This window comes from Micropterus salmoides, unplaced genomic scaffold, assembly GCF_014851395.1.
Source record: "Micropterus salmoides isolate LMB-PRFRI ecotype aquatic unplaced genomic scaffold, ASM1485139v1 Ms_hic_scaffold_12, whole genome shotgun sequence".
NCBI classification, from domain to species: Eukaryota; Metazoa; Chordata; class Actinopteri; order Centrarchiformes; family Centrarchidae; genus Micropterus; species Micropterus salmoides.
The window spans coordinates 3,564,206-3,591,796 of record NW_024040263.1 but is presented as its reverse complement, the minus strand read 5'-3'; the positions used below and the strand labels follow the sequence as shown (position 1 = coordinate 3,591,796).

The following is a 27,591-nucleotide window of genomic DNA, read 5'->3' as shown; positions in this document are numbered from 1 at the left end:
TCATATTTTAAGAAGTAGGTGAAGATTGAGACCGTGATATCAGTTCTTCTTCACCTTTGCTCCAGCCTCGCCTATTGAACCACGGCCCCCATCTGTACCCGCTTGACCCTTATAAACAAACACAAACAAGTTAGACACATTCCTCAACGACATACTCTAAATGTTTGAGTTAAAGAGAAAAGACTATCACGTGGTCATTGCGTGGAACAACAAGATGACAACAGATTACAGAGAAAAGACTGCAGTAAATAGTCTCACCATTTTTCCGAGTCGTCCGTTCTGGCCCGGGATACCTGGCAGTCCTGGAGGACCCTAAGAAAACAAAAAGTAGAAACAGAGCGGTAGAGTTGGTTCTCAAATGAGTTGCTTGTTATACAGTCTGTTGCCGTGACAACCAGTTAACTCACAGGTGGCCCCATGTCTCCAGTGGTCCCCTTTAGCCCAGATGGACCTGGTGCACCCTGGGAAAAAAGTTTACGACAATTAGTTGCCTGCATGTGTGTATACATGTAGTGTATAAATCTACCAATTTGAATTTTCCACTACAGTGAACTTAAGGACCTTTAACTTAAGATGCAACGTTTGTTTCCACTGCTTTGGGAGTGAGTTCCTGAACAACATTTTTGTAACCAAGCACTAACCAGGAGGTGAATGCAACACAGCAAACACCCCAATTAGAAGAAGTTTGTGTGTAAAGAAGTGTGCTAAAACAGGGGATGTTCTGATTCACCTTATCTGACTTGTGTTTTGCTGCCTCGTCATGCATTTGTCGGTCTGAAGTGTCCAGTAATGTTCAGTCTGCGTAAGTATTTTTAAAATCTTGTAATGTTTCTAAGTACCAGAGAAGCATGACCAAATCGCTTTATTGTGCTTAATCTTGAAAAACAAAAACAGATTATTCATCCTTCACATGCACCTCCCCGTCTCCTTATTCAGAAAAAAACAATATGCAGGGATACACACACACCAAACAACAAAATGGCAACATGATGTGATCTCACCCACCAGTGTTCCAGGTCTTCCCCTGAGACCGAGTGGCCCTGGAGGTCCCTTCATAGCCAGCTAGAAGAGGGAGAAGAAGGAGTCAGAAAGCAACACACAAACTGCAGTAGTTGGACATCAGCTCTGTGCGTGTTTAAGAGGTGGTGGTAATATTTCTAAAGTTTGAATACCTTGGTCTGCTGCAGGATGGCCTGAGCCTGCGCCTCCTGTGCAGAAACCCCAGTACCTGTCTTCTGATTACTACCCGACTGGAACTGCACACACACACAAACACACACACACACAGAGACACAGTCAATACCCCCACCTAGTGGCCATAATGTAGTACTGCTATTCAAGTCTTACATTAATAGGATTTAAAAGAAACATCTGAATAACTTACAAGGGGTCTCTGTATGCTTTGATGAATATGAAAATAATGTGAATCATATTTTGTGGCCTTAACAGTGACCAGAAGTCAACCCCCAGTTACTTTTTAAGGAAATCAGTAAAACAAAGGAGTATGTTTGTGTCATTTGACCACAGCTGACTAATTTCACACAAACATTGCAGTAAACAAATAGTATATCCAGTAACATACTGTAGAGCTAAACTGAATGCTTGGTTAAAAATCTGATTGACACCTATAAAGAACACATGTTTTGAAGGGGTTGTGGAAAGCTAGCTGAGGGGAAGGTGATGGCCTTACTTGCAAAGTCAAACAAATTTATGTAACAATCCTGAGGCAGCTCATTTCTCAGTTACGTTGACATTCAAAGGTTCCCATTTACCCCCGGGTTATGTTAAGGGTTAATAGGACCAAATAACTGCCATAGCAACATCAATGCAGCATGTAAGGCCTCAGGCAACACAAAAGTATCTTCATCCTACCGGTATGAGCATGATGTTTCCAGGGGGACCTGGTATCCCATCAGCTCCGTTAAGGCCTGGCCGCCCTGGGGGGCCCTGAGAGGAGACAGAGGGACGCCAGTTACGGAGAGATGCCAACATGTGGTGGACTCTGTTACTCACACAGCAAACAGAGGACAGTCCTCACCAGCTCCCCGGGGTCTCCTCGTGGTCCTACTAGTCCTCTGACTCCAGGAGACCCTGGCTCTCCCTTCACACACAGACAAAAAACACAAAAAAGGCCAGCTGAGTTTGACGGAACCTATTTAGTTGCAAGCTTCCATTTCCATATTTAAGGTCACTCCAGTTACACCTTTCCCACATGCAAAACAGGTTTTGCCTGAATACTGAAGAAAAATGTGTTTCAGGTTACATGTCGTGCAGGAAAATTTACTAACCTCAGGTCCTGGAGGCCCGTATGGTCCTGTAATCTGCGTTCCCTGAAGAAATTTCACAGAAACAAACCTTTTCTCTGAGGTGTTTGGTTAAATGTAACCATTCATACCAGTGATAACCATTCAATTCAATGCCTCACTTTCTGTTCTGGTACTAGTCCTACACCTAGAGCCTGACTAATCAGGATGATGAGGCTGTTACTAATATTTCTATCAATCAATCTTTATTTATCCCCGTAGGGAAATTAGTTGCAGCACAATCACATAGGCATTTCATCATACGGCACAGAGATAATCAACAGACACACTGATACACAAACCCATACCTCGCACCTTGCTACCTATTAGGCAGGCCAGACGAGCTGAACATCCTGCCCAATATTTGACATTTAGTAATAAATTGTGATATAGTAAATTTTTGTTCATTGTATGAAAGCACTGGTGGCATTTTAATTCATGTGACAAAAAAAATCTTCCTTAAAAGATTATTAATTGAGAAATTGTTAATTGAATGGAAATTATCAGACAGGGATTATTCAACAAATTAAACATCTGAAAAACCAAATGACTTCTTCACATTGATGCAAAAATCATATAAAATTACAATATTGCCATAACAAATTATAATAATAATTGATTTACAACATTGCCCACAATGTTCTAACACAAATAGATATATTAAAAGGATAGTAGCCATGGTATAAATGGACTGGCAAAATCTCTAACTTTAGAAAAACGTATATTGTTTGATGGTAAATTAAATCTGTCAGGTTGTATCTATCCCTTTTTCAACACTTTAAGTTGAGAAGTGTAAACTGATTTTCTACTAAATAATTTTCTTCATTTTAAAAATTATGCAAAACTTCTCTTCACAAGCTGTCTTAAATTATTTTCCAACCCCGCACAAGACGAGTATAGATGAATGAAATATCTGATCAAAGGATAAGCAAACAAGACTAAGAATTTGACCAAGCACTCAATGCCTTTGTTCTGGTACTTGACAGTTTTTGATAATCAGTGCTTTTTCATCTGTATTCAATAAGTTTCGAGGACCAATGTCGCGCCCCTGTGTGGTTGTGTATGTTTTTAAGCCTGTGTGTGTTTTCCTCACCACTCCCAAAAAGCTTGGTTCTCCTTTCTGTCCTTTTTCCGGTATATCCTAAAAGAGGGGATGAATATGGACATATGAACGGCATTCATGTAGATTACAACAAGACAAAGAGGGGTAGTTTTTTACTCTTTATACAGGATTCCTTGTATGTATAACATCACAAACTCTTGGTGTGCGATAGGTTGGATGGTACCTGTGTGTTAAAGGAGTATGCCCGTTCTCTCTCAGCGGGTCGCTCATCAAATTCTTCCTCATATTCATACTCATTCACATGGAAGTAATCTGTTGTGTTGTCATAGTCTTCATACTCTATGATCTGTCCAGCAAACACACAGACAAATAATGAGGGACATAAAAATACAGAGGAAATGAAACACACATAGACACAAAGCCAAGCTCATGTAGCTGTTACTGCTGTCTCACCTCATACTCAGTGACATTGGGCTGTACGTTGACTGTGGAAACAGAGATGTCGTCATAGAGGTCACTGTAGTCAAACTCCTCAAATTCCTCAACCACATGTTTCTTAGGTGTTCTCTCCACCTGAAGACCATAAAACAATCAAACAGATGACACAAAAAAAAACAAAAGCAGACAATGCATGATGTAAGCACATTTGGTCTTTACAAGATGTACAAATCTTGACATGACATCTCATGAAAAAAAACAAGAAATACATGGCACAGCCCACACACAGCTGCAGTTTAGTCTTTGTATTTAGCCTGTGGAAAGTTACTAAATGTCGTACCAGAGAACCAGCATCTCAGACCAAAACAAACCTACCTTACAGCCCACCAGACTCAACTGATAAAATAGTAATTTTACCTCGCTAACCATCGTAAAACACACTTCATTAAAACTGGACAGAAATACAATAAAATCACCAAAATCTTTCCACTGTTCCAACAATCACCAACGTAATCCTTGGGTACAAACGCGCCTGTCAAAGTAGCATATATCCACTAAAAGTGCAACATGATAACATTTTGGAAAGGATTACAAAGATCTTTTTGTTAAACAGTGAGATCCTTTTGGTTTAACCAGAAACAGCCGTTATATCCCTCCTGCTCACCAGCAGCCTCCACTGAAAAAAACAATACTTTTACTACACAGATCATTGTTAAACTGGACAGAAACAAAATAAAACTCACCAAAAACATCTTTATTAGTCTTTCTACTGTTCGAACAATCACCAACTCAAAATAAATCCTTAATTCATGGCGTTAAATGAGAAAATAAACAGCTGTTGTAACGTTCTCCTGAAAGTCATCAGTTTCACAGCAACAGACTCACATGCACTAACATGGCTTCTTCCTGCTGATTGCATTTCTGGTGTTATTAGAATAAACCATGAATCTCTGAGTGTTTTGAGCTGTAAGCCAGATGATAAATCAAACAGCAGCAGCGGAAGACAATTCTTTTCCCAGGAGTGTGGAACACTGGCACAAATAATCTGGCAAAGTTTGCTGGATGACAAAACCATGTAATGTGCTTTAATATGGAGAGCGAAAGAAACAGACAAAGAGAGAAAGTAAGCAAGTAAGAAAGAGAGGACACTAGTAGCTTTTTATGATTTTATTTTAAAGTTGAAGTATAATAAGGACAGCAGGGAAATAAACAACTAGAGGCATCTAAGTAATGCTTTTCTTCAAACTACAACTAGTGGTGACATATTTGTGTGTGTTTGTCTTTGAGAGAAAGAAACAGAGATGTAAATACAATATACACATGCAAATATTTACAGTGTAATGGACTAGCTCTCCATTCAGCAACTGTTTCTGCAGAGCCCACTGTGATCTTTTAATTTATGTTACCCAGAGGGATTTTCTAGTGTACATGTGACTGAAAATGATTAAAACATTCGTCTTTTGCCCAATATGCCTTCTAAACAGTCCATAAATACCTGTAATATTTTTCAGTTGACAGATAAAACCTTGGGGGCTCTGTTACTTTTAAGACAAGAGTCTGAATTTACAACAGTCAACACCTCACAGTGTGTGTTATGAGTGGAATCGGGCAGGTAGACTGAAAGACCCTTCTCACCCGTGGTCTCTCTCTGCCTTCTGTGATTGGTCGTTAAAAGGGGACTTACCTCCTCAGCCTCTGTTAATATGCTGTTGTAGGGCAAAGGTGCATCACAGTCTGGGATGTAATCCTGACAGTATGTCTTTGCTGCTCTGGGGTCATCGACAATCAGCAGCTGCTGGATGTCTCCCTGTGTCACAACAAAACCCCCAACAAAACTGAGCAAATCTGTGTCTCTGCATTAGTGAAACCGTATGATCATTACATGAAGTGACATGATGATGTCATCACTGGTTCTCACTGTGCAATGTGTCATTACTTACATGAATGATATGTCATTTGCATCTGTCTCCCGTGTCTTTTTCTTTGAATGTATGTGTTCATTTAGTCAGATCAAAGTGACTTAACAGGCTGTTTTTATCGTTGCTCTGCAGTTAATCGTCTCCAGAGCTTCACTCTCAAGTGGCGCCAGCACATTAAGTCCACAGACAGGGACAAAATCTTTCTGCCTCTCGCTCTATTTTACACATCCACACACATGTGGATGGGAGTCCAAGCCAAACATGGGAAGGGAGTTGTTCAGTTCAACAGATGGAGCACCTAACATTGCACTGAAAGTTCACACTTAAGTTGGCCTCACACTGCTCAGGACACAACGGAAACAGAGCTCATTAAGATTTGACATAGCTACAAATATTTTTCAGTGTTCATTGTGAATGATTTGCTATGTTAATTTCTACAGTAACTACTGATGAGCTAAGAGATTAAATATTTTATCAGAGGGCATTTACAAGCCCAATTATTTGCCATAAGTTCGACCTTTACATACATTTAAATCATCTGCAGCTTAAGGTTTGGAGCAGATGTGAAAATGCAGTACATCCTCATAACCACTGGAGAGCAGTGTAAGGAGACAAGCCTTTATGTTTATTCATTTGTCACAATTTGATGGAGGAATCAAACAAGCAGCAGCAAGCAGAGGCCCTTCCTTACCACACACAAGGAACTTATTGTGTGTTTTCATTACTTTGTATTTTTTGCCACGTTTTTTTCTGGGGTTTTTTTAACATTTAACAAGGTGGATCGAGGTTCTTACTTTGTGCAACAAAACCACCTGCTTCTTTTGCTTTTAACCCCCTCCATGTCTTGATGAATAGCACGCACAAGCACCTACATACAGTAAAAGCCCACACTCAGAGTCCTACCTCAAACACGTCTTCATCAAGCAGTCGTGTTCCAAACACAGTTACCCCCTCAGTGCTAACGTGGGGTTCATGACCTCGGAGCAGGTCCAGGGTGTCCAGTTTGACACAGTCCAGGTAGAGAGTCACTGCCTGGCCCTCCACACTGTAGGCTACTCTGTGCCACCTGGCAGGAAGGAGAGAAGAAGAAATTAACTTCTGTTCCAACTTTCTTTTATGAAAAGGTTTGTGTCTGAATATGTTCTTAAAATCCTGTGCCAGCCAAATAAGGAAAGGTTTATGTCAAAATTTGAACACAAAAGTGCGTGTATGGGTGCCTGTGTGTGTGTAGTTACCCACTTTCCATCAGCCAGGTTGATCTTTCTAAAAGTAGGGTAAAGTTCTGGAGGTGGCTGACCCTCGTGGTCCTCGTAAAGGAAGACAGGAGAGCGGCCAACTTCCACACCAAGTTGCTGTGTGCCCTGAGACACACGGAGACACAGATTGAAAGGATAAAATGATAATGGAAAAAGGGAAAATTATGTTTTCATGTCAGACAACTAAAAGTATACATTGTCCAGCTAGTGCACTCACGTTAAACTGTTTTTGGTAAATCTTTAACAAAATGTAGCAATGTTGGCAAAAACGAATTCCCATTTTGATAACAACCTGTGATGCTGATCGTATTAGGCGTGACTGCTGCAGACTGCACGGTTGGTAGGGATTTAGTTTTTTGCTCAAGGTCATTCTGGCATGTTAGTATGGTGGATCATTTTGCTGAATTATCAGATTAAAGGAATGTACAAAATGTATGTTGGACACAGTCAAAAGAGAGAACATGCAGAGCGACAGAAAGCAGAGTTGTTAAATATTTAGCATGATGAGTGAAAGGTTGATTTAAACATCCTGATGTGGCGCATACCTGCGAGTCATACAGTGAAAGGAGAAAGACCTGTGAGGCTTTCACAGCTCTAACTGTTGTCATCACAGAGAAATTCATAGGGAATGGCGAATCTGGACAGGATGAACATATACACATTAGGGCAAAAGCTCACATGGACCAAATACATTCATATCCACACTTAATTATTTACTCTATCAGACAAGTCTACACACAGTTAAATTAAAACTTACTAGGGAAGAGTTGCTTGGTGGGCGCGCTCAGTTGAATCTTCTTGTCGATCTTAAAGGAGAGGTCTGTCTCCTCTTGTCCCTCCCTGCTGGTGCACAGTCCAGCCTCCAATGATACACCCTCCATGTCCTCTGACAGCTCCAGGACCTTCAGGACATCAATATGATCGGCTGCAAAGAGACAGGAAACAGAATGATGGAGCAGATCGGTAGATTTGATGATCAGCTGATCTGACCAAACTCATCAGGGCGTTCACCTGGTCAGCACCTTCATTGGTAAGGGTGTCTATTATATGCATAAATTACTTAATTCAAGGTTTAAGCTACTGAAAGAAAAAAGTCAAGGTTTTAGTCCCTTTTGTCCCAAAAGTGACAGCACAAGGAGCAGACATCTGACGTGGTAAAATTTATGATGCAACAGCAAAAAATGGTAATACCTGTGCTTGTTCATGTGTGTGAAAACAAGAGTTTCATTAAGGCTGCTTTGGCCAGCTTTCTGTCCCACCCCAGCTTTACAGAGCTAGCTAGCTAGGTAGCTTTTTACAGAGCGCCTGTGGGAGCATGTTAAGACACAGAAAATAAAGAAACAATATATACTCCCCCACACTTCAAACAGCATGCATTGAAGCAACAAGATACAGTTCAAAGTCAATGAGGAAAATTATATGTTTTAAGTTGCTTATTAAAAATACCACACAGGGAAGATGCCTGGGTGGAACCAAACTATGGAGAAGAAATAAAGGCTTGGATAGAATTTAAAGCATAACCTTTATGATGACAACTGTTTGGGAGATGAGTATCATGTGTATTTGAATGTAAGCATGAGGATAATAATAATAACAGGTAAAAGTACAATACAGTTTACATTAACAATGGATCGAGCACTCTGTAGAGTATTTGCCCCTCTTTTAGCTCAATTTCGGAATTTTCTGACTCTAAACTTTCTGTTAATGTGCAAACCTTTTGTTTTTGTGTGATGTTACCTCTGAGATATGTGGGTGATGCGGGCCCTATAATTAAGCTACCTTGTAAACAAACAAATTAAATACTTCAGTCAGACCACGTGCTCTCTGTCTGGTCTCTCTGTCGTTTCAGTGTCTCTTTCAAGGACACATACTTGTTGCAGAAGCTTAGTGTAATCACGTGATAACGCACATCTTGGCACTGATACGTGGAGAAGTCACAAAACAAAAGTCTAACCAGAGGGCAATAAAGAATACATGTGTTCTGACAATGATTCAGCCCGAACACACAGAGACACACACACAGAAACACAAAAAGCAAATGAGACATTTGGAAATCTAAAGATGCAGCCTGAGCTGTAGCTTATCCAGAAACATATATCATATGCTAGCACACATTCTTTTGAACACTGTGAACACAGTGGTCAGAGATCTGTGAGGTGGATTAAGCAGAAAAAGATGGGATGTAAAAGATGGGACTGGGGGAGGGACAGGAGAGAAATGTGCAGCATGTTGAAAGTAAAAAGGGAGAGAAGGGGGTAAAATACAGGAAATAATAGATGGTAGGGGAGAGGAGAGGAGGGCATGCCTCTACTAGTATGGCTTCTTTTCACACGTATTTCTGGGGCTTACGTAACCCCTCCATCTGCCTCGCACCTTTCAATGTACACACGCAGTCGCAGTCACACACACACACACACACACACACACACACATACACACAAGTACGTGTGTGTGCACACAACAGGTTGGCATAATGTCTGAGTCTGAGTGCCAGATGTATTTGTCACCCATTTTTTTTAGTTTGTCCGTCTGTTTGTCCATCTGCCTGTTTGCCAGCTTGCCTGCTGGCACTCTGTCAGCTTGTAATTCTGCCTGTCATGTGCAGGACATCGTGTTATTTACTGAAACTGCTAATACTGTGCTGTTAAAACATCCAGTGATTTTTTGTTGCTTCATGGGCTGAGAAACGTCTGTAAAAAGTTGACATCCAGGGGATTATTATTGTTTTTATTATTATGGTGCTGTGATTGCCCACTGCAGCTTCAGTGCTGATGATGTCATGCATGACACAAAACATACTCTGAGTGACCAGATAAATAGAAACACCTGCACAGTGTATTGCAATGCAATACACCAGTCCTGCAGTGTGATTACCTTACAGCTAAAAGTTCATTTTTGGTTGTTGAGACTTTTACTAGAGTAGTCATGTTGATTTAATTCTGTGATACAGTGTGTGCATTTTGTGGTGGTGGCGGTGTATTGGCCGGCATTATATTGATATATTTTTGTATGTCTCAGTTACATTAACTATAAGAGCAAATATATTAGAAAAAGATATAATGCAACGACAATGGCAAATCATTTTTGTTTTATGTGAGTTCACCAAATAAAATACCTTTCAGCTAAGCTGAAATGGTGATAAAGTATAGAATCTTGTTTAGGGGGAAATATTGAATTCAACGCATCCAGAATTTAAGTTGGGAATTATAATTTAGTCAAATAAGTTTTTAAGTAATATAGCGCAGAATATCATTGTCATACCAGCTTATTGATAGTACAGACAATTTCTGGTATGTCCTGTATGTAAAATGCTAAAACAGCATTTTAGCCGTTGCACAATTCCTCTTTGATTGAAAAAGGAATAGTTTGTCATTTTGGGAAATATGCTTATTTGCTTTCTTGCCCAGAGTTAGAGAGGAATATCGACACCACTCTAATGTGTGAACTGTAAATATGTGGCTGGGGCCAGAAGCTGATTAGCCTAAGTTAGCATAAAGACTGCAAATAGGGGGAAAGAGCAAGCCTGGTTCTGTCCAAAGGTCACAAATCCATCCACCAGTGTAGATGGATCCATGCATGCATGGATCCATGCATTGCATTGCATTACAATATATAGGGGTGTTAGCATGATTATCTGCCACAAGAGCTCCATCATAATTACACATTAGAGCCATGATTAGACTTTAGGCGACACTGCTCCCAACACTCATAAGCAGCGTGTACAAGAAGAGGGTTTTCAGTCATACATAGCAAGAAATGATGGGCAGCACTGACATCTGAAGGCAACAGAGGACAAGACGAGACATGGAAACTTTGCTCTTACTCTATATGCCCTTAAAGACATCAGGTAATGTTTTCCTATACTGTTGATTCATAGTATGTACAAGCACAAAACAAAATACACATGGTGTGTATGTGTACACACAACACACACACACACACACACACACACACAGTGTATATGATGTGCTGTACATACACAAGAGGATGTTCTGGTCTCCATCAGTTGTTCTTGTTACCCTGAGGCTCTTAACTGTCATGATCGACATGCACACGCATGTCAAATGTAAGCCTCAACATAAAGCACAGTGACAGTAGTTTGAACAGAAAGATCCACAACAGGAATGACCATACAGTAGACAGACAGACAGATAATATAATTATCACATAGAATGTAGATAATTACTTTTTGACTGTACTATTGACTGGGGCCCATCAATTTGAATTTTTATCTTCCAATAGTGATACCGTTACCACGTTAGATTTCATACCAGGGTTCTCTAAATCTAAAATATGTATACCACATTGTGTGGAAAATATTCATGTTTATGTAAGTTATGTTACTGAGTAACTGATGTGGATTGGTCATGTATGGCCAATACCTTTTTAATCTGATTAATGTGTGCATACCAAACTATAGAAGGATCGATGGACAAAGTGTTGAATTTAAAATGTCGGTTAATAAAAAAGTGAAGCAATGAAGTGGAGGCCACTGTTTTTTGTTTTTTTACCTCTGTTTAAGGTTCCACATTTATACCTACAGGACAAACTAGTAAGTGGAGCAGTGAAGCAGACGCAAACAACACACTCACACAGACAATTTAACTGGCACCATATTGCAAAGACTATGGATTTTCTGGAAACCAGATGTGTGTCTGTGTTTGTGTGTGTGTGTTTAAATGTGTTTAAGTGCTTTTTTGTGTACGCACGTGTGTGTGGATGTGTGGATGTGATTAGCCTGTCTTTAACTCAGTAATGGCGAAGAATGCAATAACATGCCTTCTGCAGAAAGAAGAATTAATGTTTAGTCGGACCTCCTACACCACTGCACCAAAATACACACATATACACACACACACACACACACACACAAACAGACATCACACCAGGTTCAAATCCCCCCCCCAAAGGATCTGTCCCAGGAGTCCTTTACCTCTTTTACTCTTTCTTCTGCCCACTCTCTCTTTCTGCTGCTTTTCTCAAATTTCTGACATAGTTCTCCACGGAGACTAAAAGACTAAACCAGGAGAATGATAAAAAAAAAAAAAACGGGGGGAGATGAAAACCAGAAAGAAGAAGAGTCGAGGAGAAAGAGTGCAGAGGGAAGAATAGGATGGAGGGACCATATGTTTTCTTTCCTCCCAGTTCAGCTGGCTCTGATCAAAGGAACACACTGGATATTCTCTCCTGCTGTCTGATACACACACATTAGTCTGTGCATACAGCACACACACACACACACACACACACACACACACACACACACACACACACACACACACACACACACACACACACACACACACACACACGCGTTTACTTAGATGAATCCTTAATATCAGTGACAGAGAAAAGGAATAAGAAGCTGGCAGACAAGCAGACATGTGCTCCTTATCTCCTTCGATCACACACCATCTCAAGTCTCAATATCACAGTCGCAATCTTCTCTCCTCTTCATCCAAATGAACAACGAAGGGTTTCACATACATCCATCCCAACACACAGTCACTCTTCCTCTCAAACACAGATCAAAGACTGCGTCAATATTTGTCAATCACAGGGCTCCAACTCTTCTCGGACAGCTACACATTGCTTTTAGTGGCTCTGTCCTCTGTTATTGTTGGGTGTTGTGTCATACAGTGACTTTGATTTTGGAGAACAAAGAATTAGCTTATTTTCAAGAAAGATGTATAGCACACAGGTCTACTATACACATGATGATCACCAGCAATTTATTTCTGTTTGAAAATTGATAGATCTGCTATAAGTCAGACAAAATGGTGCAAATGGTGACTTTACTTGATCCAAGAAATTCATTTAGATTTAAACACGTGTGTCAAGTCAAGTTTAAACTGATAAAATATTTTTCAAAACAAAGCCCTGACAGTGAATTAAATAATGTTTAATGATGACATGAAACACTGCGCATCACCAGTAAAAGACAGTTCCTGGATATCAAGCCAGCGGGTTCCTCCAACCGAAGAACCAACTTCCACTTACTGAGCAGTCCAGTTATACGACTTGCTCTATGAAAACTTATCACTACATCTCTCATTTAACAGCTTTTATACATATTCAAGTCAGTTCAGTCTCATATTTATACAGACAGTGTTAAACGTGGCTCCAATCAGCTTATTCCCACTGGTGGGTTTTGTTTTTGCCCTACATAAATAAAGATGGCTTTCTGGTTGGGCATGGAAAGACTGAACAGAGACATTACAACAGAATCAACTGTATCTGGTGTAAACAAGAATAAATCTGACTTCAATTATAGCAGAGAACAATATAGAAATAATACTTTGATAAATGGCACTAACAAAGTTTTGTCAAAACAATACTAAGAGTCTACAGCCATGCTTGCAGCTCTGTGAGGCTGTCATAGCGGTGCTATGAATGTAAACATCAGCATGCTAACATACTCACAAACATGCTGATATTTCATCTATGTCTGTTTCCATTACACTTCTTCATATTTTTGTTATATCAATACATCAACTTTTTTGCGTCAGCCATGTGTAAAAACTTTTGTTCAGTACTTTTTGGACCTAGATTTTTGTTCCACACATGTTTTTTTACATTGAAAATGCATGGATGGAAACACACTCACCATTTAGTTAAGCATGCTAGCATTTACTAATTAGCACTCAAAACAAAGTATGGCTAAGGATAATGAATATGTAATCTGTTCTGCAGGTATTTGGTCATTAGCAAGTATTGAAAATATTAAAATTCTGACCTGATGGTGGTCAGGGATGAAGGGATCACCAAAGTTCCCTTCCGTGGTAATCCATCCAAAAGTGGTTTGTCAGTCTGAATCAAGGTGGTGGAACCACAGACCATTTTTATTTCCGAAAATCAATAGAAATGCAACAACATTGTATCTTTGCTAAATAGAGCCTAATCTGGAAGTTGTTTGTGCTCATGGGTTACAAACTGCAGAACACAGCACACTCATAAGCCTTTTTTTCATCCAAACACATTTGGCACCCTAAAATTACACAATGATAACAAAATAAAGGCAAATTGCACCAATGTCTGCAAACTTATAGAGCTAAAACCTTACTTAACTGTTCTCAATGTCTGTTGTGAGGAACATCTTCAGACATTAGGCTGCTCATAAGTGACCTAAAAACCTAATTTAAACAATTCGGCTCAAACCATCAATTGCAAGGACTCCTCTCATCAATCACTGAACAAAAGCATTCCAAATCTATCATTTGAGCAGGCAGCTCCACACATGTTGTTTTGGTAAGTTGAGAGAAGCATTATCCACCTCTGCTACAGCACAACCTGACAAAGAAATGTCACATAAACAGACTTCTGACTTTTCTTTCACATACATCGTCTCTCACGATGCTCCTGGAAACACAGGAGTACGTGAATTGACACAATGATACCTTAATTAATGAATTAATTAAAGAGAGAAAAAAATCTTCAGAGTTTTAAACTTAGCAAAAAATAGAAGCGGACTGTGGGTTGGAAGCAGTTGAGGGATCATTGCAACTGTAGAAAGGAAACTCATGAACTTTTGCACACATTATGCCCTTTTCATGACGCTCTTTGCTAGCAGGTTTATTAGTATGACAGTAAATGTCCAAATTAAGGAGAAAAAGGCTAAAAATGTTGAAACAAGACTTCAACATCTTAGTTTACCATGTTACCATGCTACCATGTTCACCATCTTAGTTTAGCGTGTAAGCATGCTAACATCAAGTACAGCTAAGTTGTTACAATTCATCTTGAACAGAACCAGAATGTATTTGCAAACATTTCATGGCAACCCATCCTACAGTTGTTGAAATATTTCAGTCTGGGCCAAATAAAAGTGGTGGTACGACTCCAACTACTACTGTTGTGCCTCTTTATCGAAATCCCACTCGCTGATGTCACAGCAGGTGTTTCCCATCATCTGTCATATCAAAAACACCCGCTGTAACATCACCGATTGAGGTGTGGCCAGAAATGTTTTAAATGTTCAACCTATGCAGACCCATGAGGCAACGGATTTAAAAAATTACTTTTAATGTCGTGCTAGGATTAAAATGGAATGCCAGGCAATGAAATAAAAGCAACACATGCGGATGGTTGAGGCGTTTGTCTTCTACTTAGTAACCTGTGTTAACCTGGCTGAGAGCCAAACAGGATGCTGATATTACTCTTTATTGTGCAATCGAAACTTTATTAACACAATGCAAAAGACATATTGTGTCCTGCATAATCGTCCAATACAAACTTGTTTCCACTGAGGACAGGGTTTCTGATCCTGACTACTGTTGTTTTGGAAGAAACTAGATGTAGCAAAAGTTGGATATAGCAGAAAGGCTTAAACTAAACACATCTGAATTTAGCCACCTTACACTGGCAACCAGCTGATTTTAGAATAGGTTTAATAGAATACTGAATACTTTGAAAGTTCAGGTTTTTAGTTACCTGAGCACACAAGTTACATACTGACAGTGAGCCATCTAAGTGCCCGATACACCTTAGGCCAGAATGTGACATGCTTGACCGTAACTTGGCCAGCTCAGATAACTATGACCATAATTCACACCCAACCTGATGACAGCCAGGTGTGTGATCATATTTGACTGTAAGCAAAAAATCATGAGTGACATGTCACTGACATGACAGTTTAACAGTGGGTGTTATGAAAACGTTTGTGCAGTAGCTGAAGAGGAATGTAAGAGCACAACGGAAGTACACATTATACTGTGTGTATGGTTGTGGGATTATGTGTATACGTTTTTTTTTCTGTGTATCTGTGTTTCTCTTTATCATTTAGAAATGACTCTCTGACTGCCAGGTGTGAGAGCCTACAGCGTCCACACCCTGACCTAGTTTGACCCCAGATGGCCCTAAAGATCCAGAGGTCACATTATTCCCTTGAGTAATGATCTTCACAGGCAATTTTACCCAGAATGTGTGAGTACTACATGCTATAGTGCGATAATCATATTGCAAAGAAGCCTAACAACCTTATTTCTTAACATATAATTTAGACATGATATGCCTGCAGGCATGTTTTCTTTTAATCTCCAGTACAAAGACATGCAGTTAATAAAGACTTAACAGTTATTGGGACATAACCTAAATACCTTTCAGCTTTCTCAGCATCTTCACAGACAGAGCAGGTGGAAGCAACATGGTGGAGTCTCTGCCAAGTCACCTGCTCAATCCTTCACAGCGAATTGCTAATGTAGTTCTGCATTAAACTGGTGGATGTAGACTTGCAAATAAAACAGCCATTAAAAGAGATGGAGAGAGAACTGATGTAATGAAATTCAGATGAAGGACGTGTGGTTCAGCTTTGAGTTTTCCAAAGACTCTTTCCTTGTTTTTTCTGAGGGCTCAGAATGGGTTGAGAATTGTTGCACAAGTTAACCCACTGACAAATTATACATGACTGATTAAACAACCTCACCTCAAGGTCCGTTTAGTAGCTGTTCTGGAACTTTCAATCATATCACATGATCTTCCAAAGATCTCACCTGGAGTTAAACTTGTTTTGCCAACTGCTGTTTCCAAGGTCAATAATTAACTTTGAAGCTCAACTTTTAAAGGAATAGTCTGACATGTTGGGAAATACTTTTACTTGTTTACTTTGAGATCTTCTGTAGTTTTTGTGGGCTAATTTTCTAACGTTAGAAGATAAAACAGAATACTCCTTCATAAAACGTGCCTACTCAAACGAAATGATGCACATTCACCTCCTTATCCTGACCAACATCAATGACTCCAGATTTTAAAAGCCCTAGGATAAGACCTCCTCATGGTTCCAGTGCAGCTCTGGGGGCTGCTGTATTTAACCAAGTGTTCCCAGTACAGTTCAGCACAGCTTAGTTTGCCTCAGTATGTTCCCCATTACCCAGCTACACAGGTTAAATATCCTGCATGCTGCTGTATGAGAGCAATAGACTGATGCAGCAGGTATGGCAGAACAAGTCTAGACATATAGGCATATGCCTTTAGACTGTCTAGCAAATGTGCAGTGGGCTCAAGGAGCCCAGAACTAGGTAGTTCAGTTCAATAAGCTTTAGGCCTGCATGACCTGGCACGCTGAAATCTGTCAAAAATGAAGACCAAACCCTATTTTTCTTTAAGTTAAGTGGAAAATGACTAGGAGACACTTTTGTGGGGGAGAGAGTCCTGTTTTTAGGAAGTGATCTATCCCTCACAAATCAAGTTCACATAAACAAACAAAATTTGCCAGATACACAAACTGACAGTGAGTGTGCTTGCTGGAAAGTATTAAACTGATTCTAAGGATGCAGTTAAGGATGACATTCAAACTTGGTTTTCATTAACTCTGGAGGGCAGGTGGTGACAACTGATGTGACACACTTCCAGGAGCAGATAAAGAGGAAAGAGGGAGGAAACATGTACTAATTGAGCATCAACTAGGCTAAAACATTGAATTGAGGCACTTGAATTTGCGCAAAGATAAACAAATAAACAGTCCTGTATATTCCATCCTACCTGCCCAAGAGGTGTAAAACACAGTGATTAGCAGCAATAGCAGCCATGTCTCGCGCACAGGGCTCCATCGATCCATCATATGGTATCTGAAGCTATCGATATGGCGGCCAATAATTCCCTCGTGGCTCCCCTGCACTCCGTGGGACACCTGCAGTCAGAGGAACGTCGGCTCTGCACGCGAGAGCACAGGAACTTAGAAACTGCTGCCTCGTGCACGTGCGTTTTAACGCGCACTCCACCAGCTGCCAATTAAGAGCGCACATGCAGAAAAGCTGGTTTAATTGATGATAAATTAAATTTAGCAGCCCATCTACTCCCGTCTTTAGTGTTTTTCTTCTGGATGGACGGATGAAGAAGGAAGACCAGCAGGTAAAAAATCCCGTAATCTCGGAAGGTCTTTCCTCACTCGCCCACCGAGAACTTTCCTCACTTTCTCTTCCCTCCTCCCCCGTCAGCCCCTCATCCCCTCCCTCCCCGGAGACTCCTGGTTGCGGCTGGTGGGGCTGTACATGAAGATAATTACTGCGCGTGCCATTATTAGCATCATCATTGTCTGAGTGATTTAAGGGACTACATGCGCCCTCATCAGTGTATCTCGCGCGCACGGAAACGCATTAACACGCACGCGCCGGCATATAGGCATGCAACATGAACAATGAAAGCTTGTGCCACATTTAATTTTCTTATCTCTCTCTCTCACACACACACACACACACCAGGCACACACACACACACAAAGCATGCTAGGACAGGACAGCGGTGCTGCCCAACTAATAAAAATATGCTGCTGCAGATTCCAAATTCCAGTGCCTGTCTGTCTTTGCCCACCCCACACTCTTCAAACACACATAAACCATATTATTCCAATAGGTACAATCAAAAACAAAATATGCACCCTGCCTTGTACTTCAAGGCTTTATCATTCTTTATCTCTAATGAAAAGAAACCAGTAGCTCACTGAGAAATATCAGAAACATTTTAGTTTTGTTTTTTTTAGCAAAAAAAGTTTATAGGATGAAAAGGACTGACAGACTCAAAGCTCAGTACATGCACACACATGCATATATGCACATGAATTCCTATATGAGCCTCGGGTCTCCTCTGTCCTGCCTCAGCCTCCATTTACATTAGTCCGTATTGTCTAAGAAGACTTTTGTATACTCCTTATTATTCAGATCACTTGTAGGCTAAAATATTACCCAGACTTAGAAGGACAGTATGAGCAGGTGACTCAGGACCAAACATAATTGTATAATCAAATCAAATGCAAATGTATTTTCACTTGACAGTAGTATATTATAAACATTGAAATGTAACATGCAGTTGATATTTGATCAAGTAAAGCATCTTTTTTTAATCTAAATAAATGAAGGAAAATACATTTAAGACAACTAAAAAAACCTTGATAGAAAGAAAAGATCTGTGTATTTATAACTGACATGAGGCGAAGGTTTATTACTACACTTAACAGTGTAATTTCATGTGAGTATTAGAAAGAGTAAGTGTTATTCTTTGGTTTTGGTGCCATCTTGCAGCCAGATAACCATTGCCCTATATTATATTTTTGTGTGAAGGGGAGAGCAAAACATATGTGCTTTCCAGCCTGTAACTTATGAATAGATACACAAAACGTTGTGTTTTTGTGAATATACTGGAGTGGCACCATCTAAAATTTGGAGACATTTGGCATTATTCTTTAGGTGAAAAAATGTCATGTTTTAAGATAAAGACACTGTAAATGTAGTGTACCATAACAATTAGAAGATCATGTTTTGGTAACAGCGCTGTTTTGGTAACAGAAGTAAATTGCATCCAGACACACACATACATACTGACTTTTCTTTGAAGAAGAGGAAGAAGAAAATAGATTCCAGGCATATTTCCAAATGCCCTAACTCCTGCTTCAAGTAGGTTGTCCTAAATTTATGACTGGCAGCTACACTCTTGTGTTCAAGTGTGTTTGTGTATGCCTGTGTGTAGCGCTTGTTTTATCAAGTCTACGGGTCATAATTATAACCTATCTGACACTGCCAATAATGATAAAAAAAAAAACATCCTCATGCACCATCATGTAGCCTATAACATAACCAGATCTTGGCTTGAATAGAGGAAGCCACTCCATTCATGAAGGGGCTGACTAGAAGAATATTTGCATTGACCGCTGGGCGGCGTCAAATCTCTTTTTCGAGCAGAAACTGACTTCTACAGACCGAAAAGTAGCATCAAATGGGTCCTTTTCAATTTGTTCTTCACACTTTTATTGGCCAGAAACCAAAAGTCACTGAGTCAGAAGTTTGTTTTAAATCAAGTTTAAGACTAAAGCCATGGTTTATTGTCTCGTCATGGAATAAAATTACAAAGTTGTCAACGACATCCACAGGACCGAGAGGGACAACCGACTTTGTACCGGTTAGATAATCTCGGTCTTGTTGCGCTCTGTCCATGTGACTCTCTCTCTCTGTCTCTCTTATCCTCTTACAGTGGCTCTCACCTCAAATCACCGCTCAACCTGCAGAGCTGCCTGCCTACTGGTGTCTCAGTGTGACAAGAGAGCGGAGAGCCATGGCGAGTCCCGGACAGAAAGTGGTGCTGATCACCGGCTGTTCCTCCGGTATCGGCCTGAGGATGGCCGTGATGCTGGCCAACGATGACCAGAAGCGGTATCACGGTAGGTGCACTGTGTGTGAGGAAGATAGAGAGACAGTCATCATTTAATTGCAACTTCAATTTTCTTGGTATGGCATGTAGATAAGCTCTTTGTTTAGCCAAAGAATTCAGACAAGGAAAATAGATAACAGACAAAAATGATAAACAAAGACATTGTTTGATAATAAAACAAATATTACTAACAGTAATAACTTTATTTGGATGGTACATTTTAAATAATTTGTTAAACCCTTCATAAAGGTATACTGTCACTATCACTCCTCTATTTCTTCTGCACTGTTTACACATAAGATGCTTATGGCATGTAGGCTACATAAGAGTATTACCACTGTGAAGCCACTGTCTCTGTTTCTGTGCATCTGAGTGCACAGCAGAGGAGTCATTTCCATCAAAAGCTGACTGAGATGCAGTGGTATAAATATAATAAAAAAAAAAAAAATCTTAACCACATGAGAGGAAATGACTAATTCAGACATGACAACTCAGAATCAATAACACAACTGTCTGATCCTAGAAAACGGGCTGGAACAGAGTGATACCACAATGGAGCAAATTCAAGGCTGAACCCTGAAGAGGAAACTCTATAGTCTACAGTATTTCCCTCTCCACACAGGGAGGTCAGAGGTCACAGTTAACTTTCTTAAGGACTCTTCAGAGACAGAACTCATTTATATGTAACTAGCACAGAAATATCTAATGTCTGGAAAACAGAACCTTAATACTTAGACATATAATAGACAATTTATGTAAGACGTGTGCCAGGAAGCAGCTTACAACGGTCACAGAAAGAGTCCACATTGAAATACAGTTTGCTAAGTTTCATCCATAGACTGTATAAAAGGTTTTTACCACAGATAAATTAAGTCAATGCTGCATCCGACCATATTTTCTCCCACTGCTCATCTGTTACAACCAAACCCAAATGCTGGCCCAAGGCAGATTTAAGGTACATACAGTCTATCTTTAATGTAAAACTACACCGTTTTATTTCCATTGTATTCCTTCAGCATAATAACACATCTATGTCCTAACATGAAGTAAATGATAAAGAGGCAGAAGCCCTATCAAGAAGATTTTTCCACTTAAAGTATCATACCAGTATTTTGTCTCAGGTCATTACTAAACTCTAAACTCATGTATACGTTACATCACAGCTAACCATTAAAGAAAATATCCTGCTGTGTTTTGTAAATTTGAATGCATCTCTTCTACTGCTCCAGGTACCCATTGGTTTCCATGGTATGTTCATACTTTATTAAAGTCTGTTAGTAAGTTACATAATCGTGATGAGGGAAAGCACTGCGCATTTTCAAATCAATCTGCACTTATATTGCATTACCATTCAATGATAATGTAAACTTGCCAAAAATTCCATTCATGCATACTTACAAGGCTCATAAAGGTTTCACTTGTCTGCTAATACTCACTAACATACACATTTGAAAATAGTCGGCAAAATGTTTACCATTAATTTTCCTTTCTAGATGAAGGATAACCACAAGCAGCTTCACTCTTGCCACACACACAGTCATCCCTCTGATCCTAACTTAACCTTTAGTTGCTCTTAGGAAACATGTAACACCAGACAATACCTAAAACCCCACTACAGTCTTGCTTAGGCTAATTATCGGCCAGCTTGCTGACCTCCATTGTGGATGACAGGCTGGCGAGGGCTATTTCTGGAGGAGGCAGGTGATGTGAGCAGCATGGCAAGATGCTAATGCTTATATGTAAACTGGCTGCTGTAACAGTATAAGTGTCTATTTTAGGTGTGATGGAAAATCTTGTGAGCTGGTCAACTCCAGTCATAAGGAAGGTTTCAGGAACTCTGGATGTCTTAAGCAAAAGTATTTATTGATGCTTGGCCAAGGACAATGGCAACAGCAGTGCAAAGTGAGGACACAGAGTTAAGCCAAAACTAAATCTGAATGTTTCTTCCTGACAGGGGATATTTATCCTTACTAGACTTACTGAGATTCATTACATGTACAAATAAGGTTGTTATTCACCCATTGATACATGTGTTAAGGATATTTGTTCAAAACAAGACATTGTGCTTATCTAAGATAGCCTAAGTAATGTTGTGTGTCACTTCAGTTCACACACCCATTCAAAGGAGAGCCAGTCAGTCAGTCAGTATGAAACAAAATAAAACTAATCTTGACCTTGGGTGGCATAGCTGATGGACCACAGAGTTTATTCTTATCAAGGCAGCTCCTTCAGTCAACCAGACTTTAGAACTATGTTCCCATTGATGTTTTATTTCACAAAAAACAGCCCACATGTCAGTCAAGAAAAGAATGTATCTGAACAGTTTCTGTTGTGTGTGTGTGTGTACACACACTCTATTCTCACCTATCATCCCATGTCTCTTTAACAGTATTTTTGGGTCCTGCCCAGTTCTTCGTGAACTTTACTCTCTCTTACTCTTTACGTTCACTCCTATGGCAGGAAATGTACACAGAAGAAAAGATCACTCAGGATGAAAATTCTCTCCTAAAAATATCTACAAATATACATGTATGCACATAGAAAGAACATGCACTGATGCTGCACCTGAATTCAAAAGAACATTTTGAACTTTAACTGAATTTGAACATGCAATACACACACATATCAAGACATAAGCATCTACTCAACGTAACATGATGTTTGTGTTTACTGTATCTGTGTATCTTGTGTGAGCCTACATGCAGCCTCAGCCAGTGAACTCAATTTGATTCTCCAGATAGTGATATTTACCCGGGCAGGTTGCCTAATCACATACCTATTTACAGCAGCAGCCTGAAGGCGTAGTGCTGGAGTTGCAGGTAGAGAGGGAGTATTCACATCCATTCACAAAATCTCACTTGGAAGCTGCCCATGGAAATAAAAGGAGCATAATTATACACAGGGCTATTGGCAGCAATGATGAAACAAGACTAAACACTTAGCACTAAAAACAAAGAACAGCTGAGACTGATGGGAATGTCACTAGTTTTGCAGGCATTGGATCTTAAACCAAATCTGCAAAACCAAAAGTTTTGGACGTATTTGTTGACCTGATGATGGCACTAAGAAATTTTGTGATCAACAAAGTTATTCCATTTCATCCAATAGCAGTTCAGATATTTTGATCTGGACCAAAGTGGTCAACTAGCCAAATGCGGAAATAAAACTACAGGAGCATGTTTCAAAAAGAGTTACTAAAGAAAGACATTATGCGAAAACCGAGTGAGTTACAGATACAGATGGCTCTCTATAAAGCTTAATTCAGCTCCATTTACATTGCTGATTAGTACAGTGAAGCATTTTCCTTAAGTCAGTTTGTTTTGACAAGCTAGACAGAGACAGAATATGTGTTTGGGGTGGCAGTGTTGCAGTGGATAAGACACCTGCCTTTGGTGTGAAAGACCCAGGTTCATTTCCCACTGTGACACATCCCCCAATGCGTCCCTGAGCAAGACACTTAACTCCTAGTAGCTCCAGAGGCGCGGGACCTCTGACATATATAGCAATAGTAAGTCGCTTTGGATAAAAGCATCAGGTAAATGTGACATTGCCAAACAATCTGCTTCTCACAATTATTTGTTTTTTCTTCTTTTCCACATGTTCACAGTGATAGCAACGATGCGTGACCTGAAACGTAAAGATAAGCTTGTGGAAGCTGCCGGGGATGCGTACGGGAAAACTCTTTCTTTGGCTGTACTGGACGTTTGCAACGATGAGTCAGTCAAACAGTGTATTAATGGCATCAAAGATCGACACGTGGATGTTCTCAGTAAGTAAAATTCATGCTCATCATGTGGCACCATGCATTGCTACACTGTCCAAAGTTATGTTGATTACTCAGCTTCTTGCTTGTCTTCTTTTTTTCTTCTCTTGTTGGTCTTCTCCTCCTGGCCAGTCAATAATGCAGGGATTGGCCTAGTGGGTCCAGTGGAAAGCACCACCATTGAAGAGATGAAGAAAGTGTTTGAGACCAACTTCTTCGGGGTGATCCGCATGATCAAGGAGGTGATGCCTGACATGAAGAAAAGGAAAGGAGGACACATCATCGTGATCAGCAGTGTAATGGGACTGCAAGGTTAGCCGACAGTGATGAGTGAAAGGAGAGGAGGCGGGGTGGGGCGTTAATTGGTTCAGGGAGAAATGACAGGTTTGTCAGCTTCAACTTGACATATGCATGGGTTGATGATGGACAAATGGAAGAGTGGGTGGATAGAACACTAATGGATGGTTTAAGTGCTACTGTACGTCTTTACAAACAGGGATGTGTCTACAAAAAAAGTGAACAAAAAGAACTCTTCAAGTTGTCTGAAAGAGAAATTTTAACATTTACTGTTTCTCTAGGTGTGGTGTTCAATGATGTGTATGCAGCTTCCAAGTTTGCCATGGAGGGCTTCTGTGAGAGTTTGGCTGTGCAACTCTTGAAGTTTAATGTCACGTGAGTGCCACTAATGCTTCTTCTGTCCATTAGTAACAAATAACATAGAAATAGTCATTTAACAACAAGCTTTAATCATGTGTTGCCTGCATTCCTTGTCAGTTCTGACACAGTTTTATCTATAACTACATATAATACTTAGCTTCATTATTCATTAATACATTGATTTTTTTTCAGATTACTCAATTAATTGTTTAGACTGCTGAAGGTGCTGTCAGTCATTTGCTTATTGAGAGTCGACAGCATGCGAGCAGCTCTGGCTGTACTTAGTCACAGCTATCTGAACGAATTGCAAATTCTAACAATGAAAATGCTAACATGCTGATGTTTAGCAGGTATGTTAATCATTTTAGTTTAGCGTGTTAGCATGCTAACATTGCTAATTAGCACTAAACACAAAGTACAGCTGAGGGTGGTGTCAGTAGTTTTGCAGGTATGTGGTTAAAAACTAAAGTTCTGGACACATTTCATTTTTGGCCAATAGATGAAACATTCTTGGTAGCGTTTCTCTATCTGCAACCGACAAAATGTTTGGCAATTTTATTATTATTTTGTAAATTAATTATGAACTAAAAGTCTTTTACCACTCACTGTTTTTAGCCTGTGTGGATTGTTTGATGAACTGCCCACATCTCCAGTACTTTCAGCAAGTGAAAACAAAATTAACCTCAGTCTGATTATCAGGCTACCACTGTTCTGCCTTTGGGACACTAGCACTACATGGAATTTTCACAGGCCGCTACCATGAAAAGTTACATTAATGTGACCATGTCAATTATCTATCTGTAGATTTATAGATACATTTATAGATACATTTATAGATACATTTATAGATTATAGAAAAGACTGTCGTCTTTTGGTAATTGCGGTCATTTCCAAAAAATAATAATAATTTAGGGGGGTCATTGTACATCATAATATACAACTTTTTTTTAAAAACTCAAAAAATCAAGTGTCTTCCTACTTTCGAAGCAGTTTAACAGTCCAACATTGTTATAAATCCTTGAAAACTTTGGGTCCAAATTTATTGCAATGGTCTAACAAAAAAATTGTAGTGAAAATGTGTTTTCATTTACGCAGACTACATCCAAATGAGGCATGGTGGGTGTTAAAGGGTTAATTGATATTTATTTAAAGTTTTGCTGATTAATATTCCGTTGCGCTATTAATTGATCAATGATTTCAATCCTTACCCATTTACTCATAGAACTCTTCCTACATCTGAAAATTGCTCTGTTGTTGATTTACATACTTTTCATTTTCCGCCTTTGCTCTGTGTCTCTCTCTCTCTCTCTCCTCAGATTGTCACTGATTGAGCCGGGCCCAGTGCACACAGAATTTGAGGCAAAGATGATTCAGGAGGTGAAGCAGAGGGAGTGTCCTGGAGCTGATCCTGATACAGTGCATTACTTCAAGAATGTCTATCTTCCGTCTTCTATTGACATCTTTGAGGCAATAGGACAAACGCCTGATGACGTTGCCAGAGTAGGTTCACAAGCAGCCTGTGACTCTACCTCACTGTAATAACATAATCCTGTAAATCTGACTACAAATCTTGTGTGTTTTGTGTCCACTCTCTCTCTCTTTGCAGTGTACCAAGAAAGTGATTGAAGCAAGCAGGCCACGTTTCCGTAATCTGACCAACCCATGGTACACGCCCATTGTAGCGCTGAAATACGCTGATGAAACTGGAGGCCTGTCTGTCCATGCCTTCTACCACATGCTCTTTACCATGGGTCCACTGATGCACGTCTGCATGACTGCCATGAAGTACCTCACCTGTGGATGTCTGAGGAGTAGAACAGTTTCACCAAACTAAAAACGTATAAACAATGTGATCAAACGAAGAGAGGATCTTTTGTGACTTGCCATATTTCTTGTTGCATATGCAGTGTGTATTGCAATGAACAGTCTTGTGTATTTTCTTTTCTCTGTATAGATTTGCAGCTTATGAATGTACACACTTGAGACTAGATGAGTGAGATGATGTATTAGACTACCCAGAGTGCCAAATGAGTAGGGTTTGCACTTATAAGACAATATACTGTAGCCTGATTTCATTATTTTATCCTCATCAGTCCCACAAAAAAAGGAAAAATTTGATAGTCCTACACCTTGCTTATTTGTAGCCTATGTATTTGCATCTATGTAAATATTTTTTTTCAAATTCCTTCAGTGAATTGGAGAAAATATTTTAGTTTAAATTGTAAAACTTCCAGGAATTGTGTTACTGTTTCTGATAGTTTTCAGGAAATGTGGTTGCACCACAGTCTGTATAAAGGGTTGCACACATTACTCACGATTATGGTTTTTAGTTATATGCACAGGTTCCATCACTTTCTCTTTGTGCAGACTCCTTTCTGGCACTGTCTGTCATTTCTCTCAGGTGACATATTATATACCCACATTTCAGCAAAAATGTCTCTGTGGCCACGTCAGACTAAGAGTTTACCGTTTTGTAGTCTGTTTGCGAATAAAAGGAACTGACATATTCTGGAAATAAAAGATACAATAATACAATCAAAGGCATTTCTTGTTACAATTTCAAATAATGTTGACAGGTATACTGTCTATTTAGAACTACCCAAACTGCATTGTTTTAATATCATAGGGGGATTCAGACAAACAAACATTTGCGTTTCCACAAAAAAAGAAATACTGGAATTAAATTTAACTATAGTGCAACATGTCCACCTCTCAATATGTCAAGACATATTTATGATGATAAACATCTGGTTTTCTTATAGTACAATTTGCGTTGCCTATTGGAGTATGTAAACGTCTGTAATGTTGTCCTTGACACTTTCAACATATGTCCCAATTCTTTATCCATGTGTTCTTTAAGAACAGCATAGAAATTACAATTTCATTGTTACATTTTCTTCTAAAAAAGGCCAATAGTTTACTGACTGGTATATACATTATATAACGTTAGATGAAAATATCCGTGTGTAAGATCTCTAGATGGTTTTACTCTAAGAGTAATTGTAATTAAGTGCTTACAAAATAGTTATCCTTATTTAAAGAAAATGGCTATGTTTAG

General features: G+C 39.6%; 2 protein-coding genes and 1 long non-coding RNA gene across 3 annotated transcripts in view; 1 reads left to right on the top strand and 2 right to left on the bottom strand.

Moving 5' to 3' along the window:
* Positions 1 to 18,163, bottom strand: part of LOC119898869 (collagen alpha-1(XI) chain-like) — a 48,469-nt gene extending 30,306 nt beyond the window's left edge. The window contains 17 exon segments of the mRNA XM_038713156.1: positions 55 to 108; positions 259 to 312; positions 408 to 461; positions 1,006 to 1,062; positions 1,173 to 1,256; positions 1,873 to 1,947; positions 2,039 to 2,101; positions 2,289 to 2,330; positions 3,397 to 3,444; positions 3,590 to 3,712; positions 3,820 to 3,939; positions 5,489 to 5,611; positions 6,627 to 6,789; positions 6,963 to 7,084; positions 7,525 to 7,616; positions 7,737 to 7,904; positions 17,456 to 18,163. Of these exon segments, the coding sequence (XP_038569084.1) occupies positions 55 to 108; positions 259 to 312; positions 408 to 461; positions 1,006 to 1,062; positions 1,173 to 1,256; positions 1,873 to 1,947; positions 2,039 to 2,101; positions 2,289 to 2,330; positions 3,397 to 3,444; positions 3,590 to 3,712; positions 3,820 to 3,939; positions 5,489 to 5,611; positions 6,627 to 6,789; positions 6,963 to 7,084; positions 7,525 to 7,616; positions 7,737 to 7,904; positions 17,456 to 17,534 (1,521 nt within the window). The 5' untranslated portion in view covers positions 17,535 to 18,163.
* Positions 17,807 to 27,073, top strand: LOC119898699 (retinol dehydrogenase 8-like). The gene is made up of 7 exons (XM_038712896.1): positions 17,807 to 17,824; positions 19,937 to 20,123; positions 23,721 to 23,882; positions 24,009 to 24,188; positions 24,455 to 24,548; positions 25,850 to 26,033; positions 26,140 to 27,073. Exons 2-7 carry the CDS (start codon positions 20,018 to 20,020, stop codon positions 26,365 to 26,367), a joined length of 954 nt encoding a protein of 317 aa, XP_038568824.1. The 5' UTR covers positions 17,807 to 17,824; positions 19,937 to 20,017; the 3' UTR covers positions 26,368 to 27,073.
* On the bottom strand, positions 20,024 to 23,572 carry LOC119898701. The gene is made up of 3 exons (XR_005443620.1): positions 22,890 to 23,572; positions 22,478 to 22,564; positions 20,024 to 20,132 (listed from the first exon to the last, which is right to left on the bottom strand). It is a non-coding gene; the product is annotated as an uncharacterized LOC119898701 (long non-coding RNA).
* Positions 27,074 to 27,591: the final 518 nt, after the last annotated feature.

Coding starts and splice junctions, on each gene's coding strand:
- LOC119898699 (XM_038712896.1), top strand. CDS start 20,018: ATGGCGAGTCCCGGACAGAAAGTGGTGCTGATCACCGGCTGTTCCTCC. Junction 20,124..23,720: donor TGACCAGAAGCGGTATCACG/GTAGGTGCACTG, acceptor ACATGTTCACAG/TGATAGCAACGATGCGTGAC. Junction 26,034..26,139: donor CGCCTGATGACGTTGCCAGA/GTAGGTTCACAA, acceptor CTCTCTTTGCAG/TGTACCAAGAAAGTGATTGA.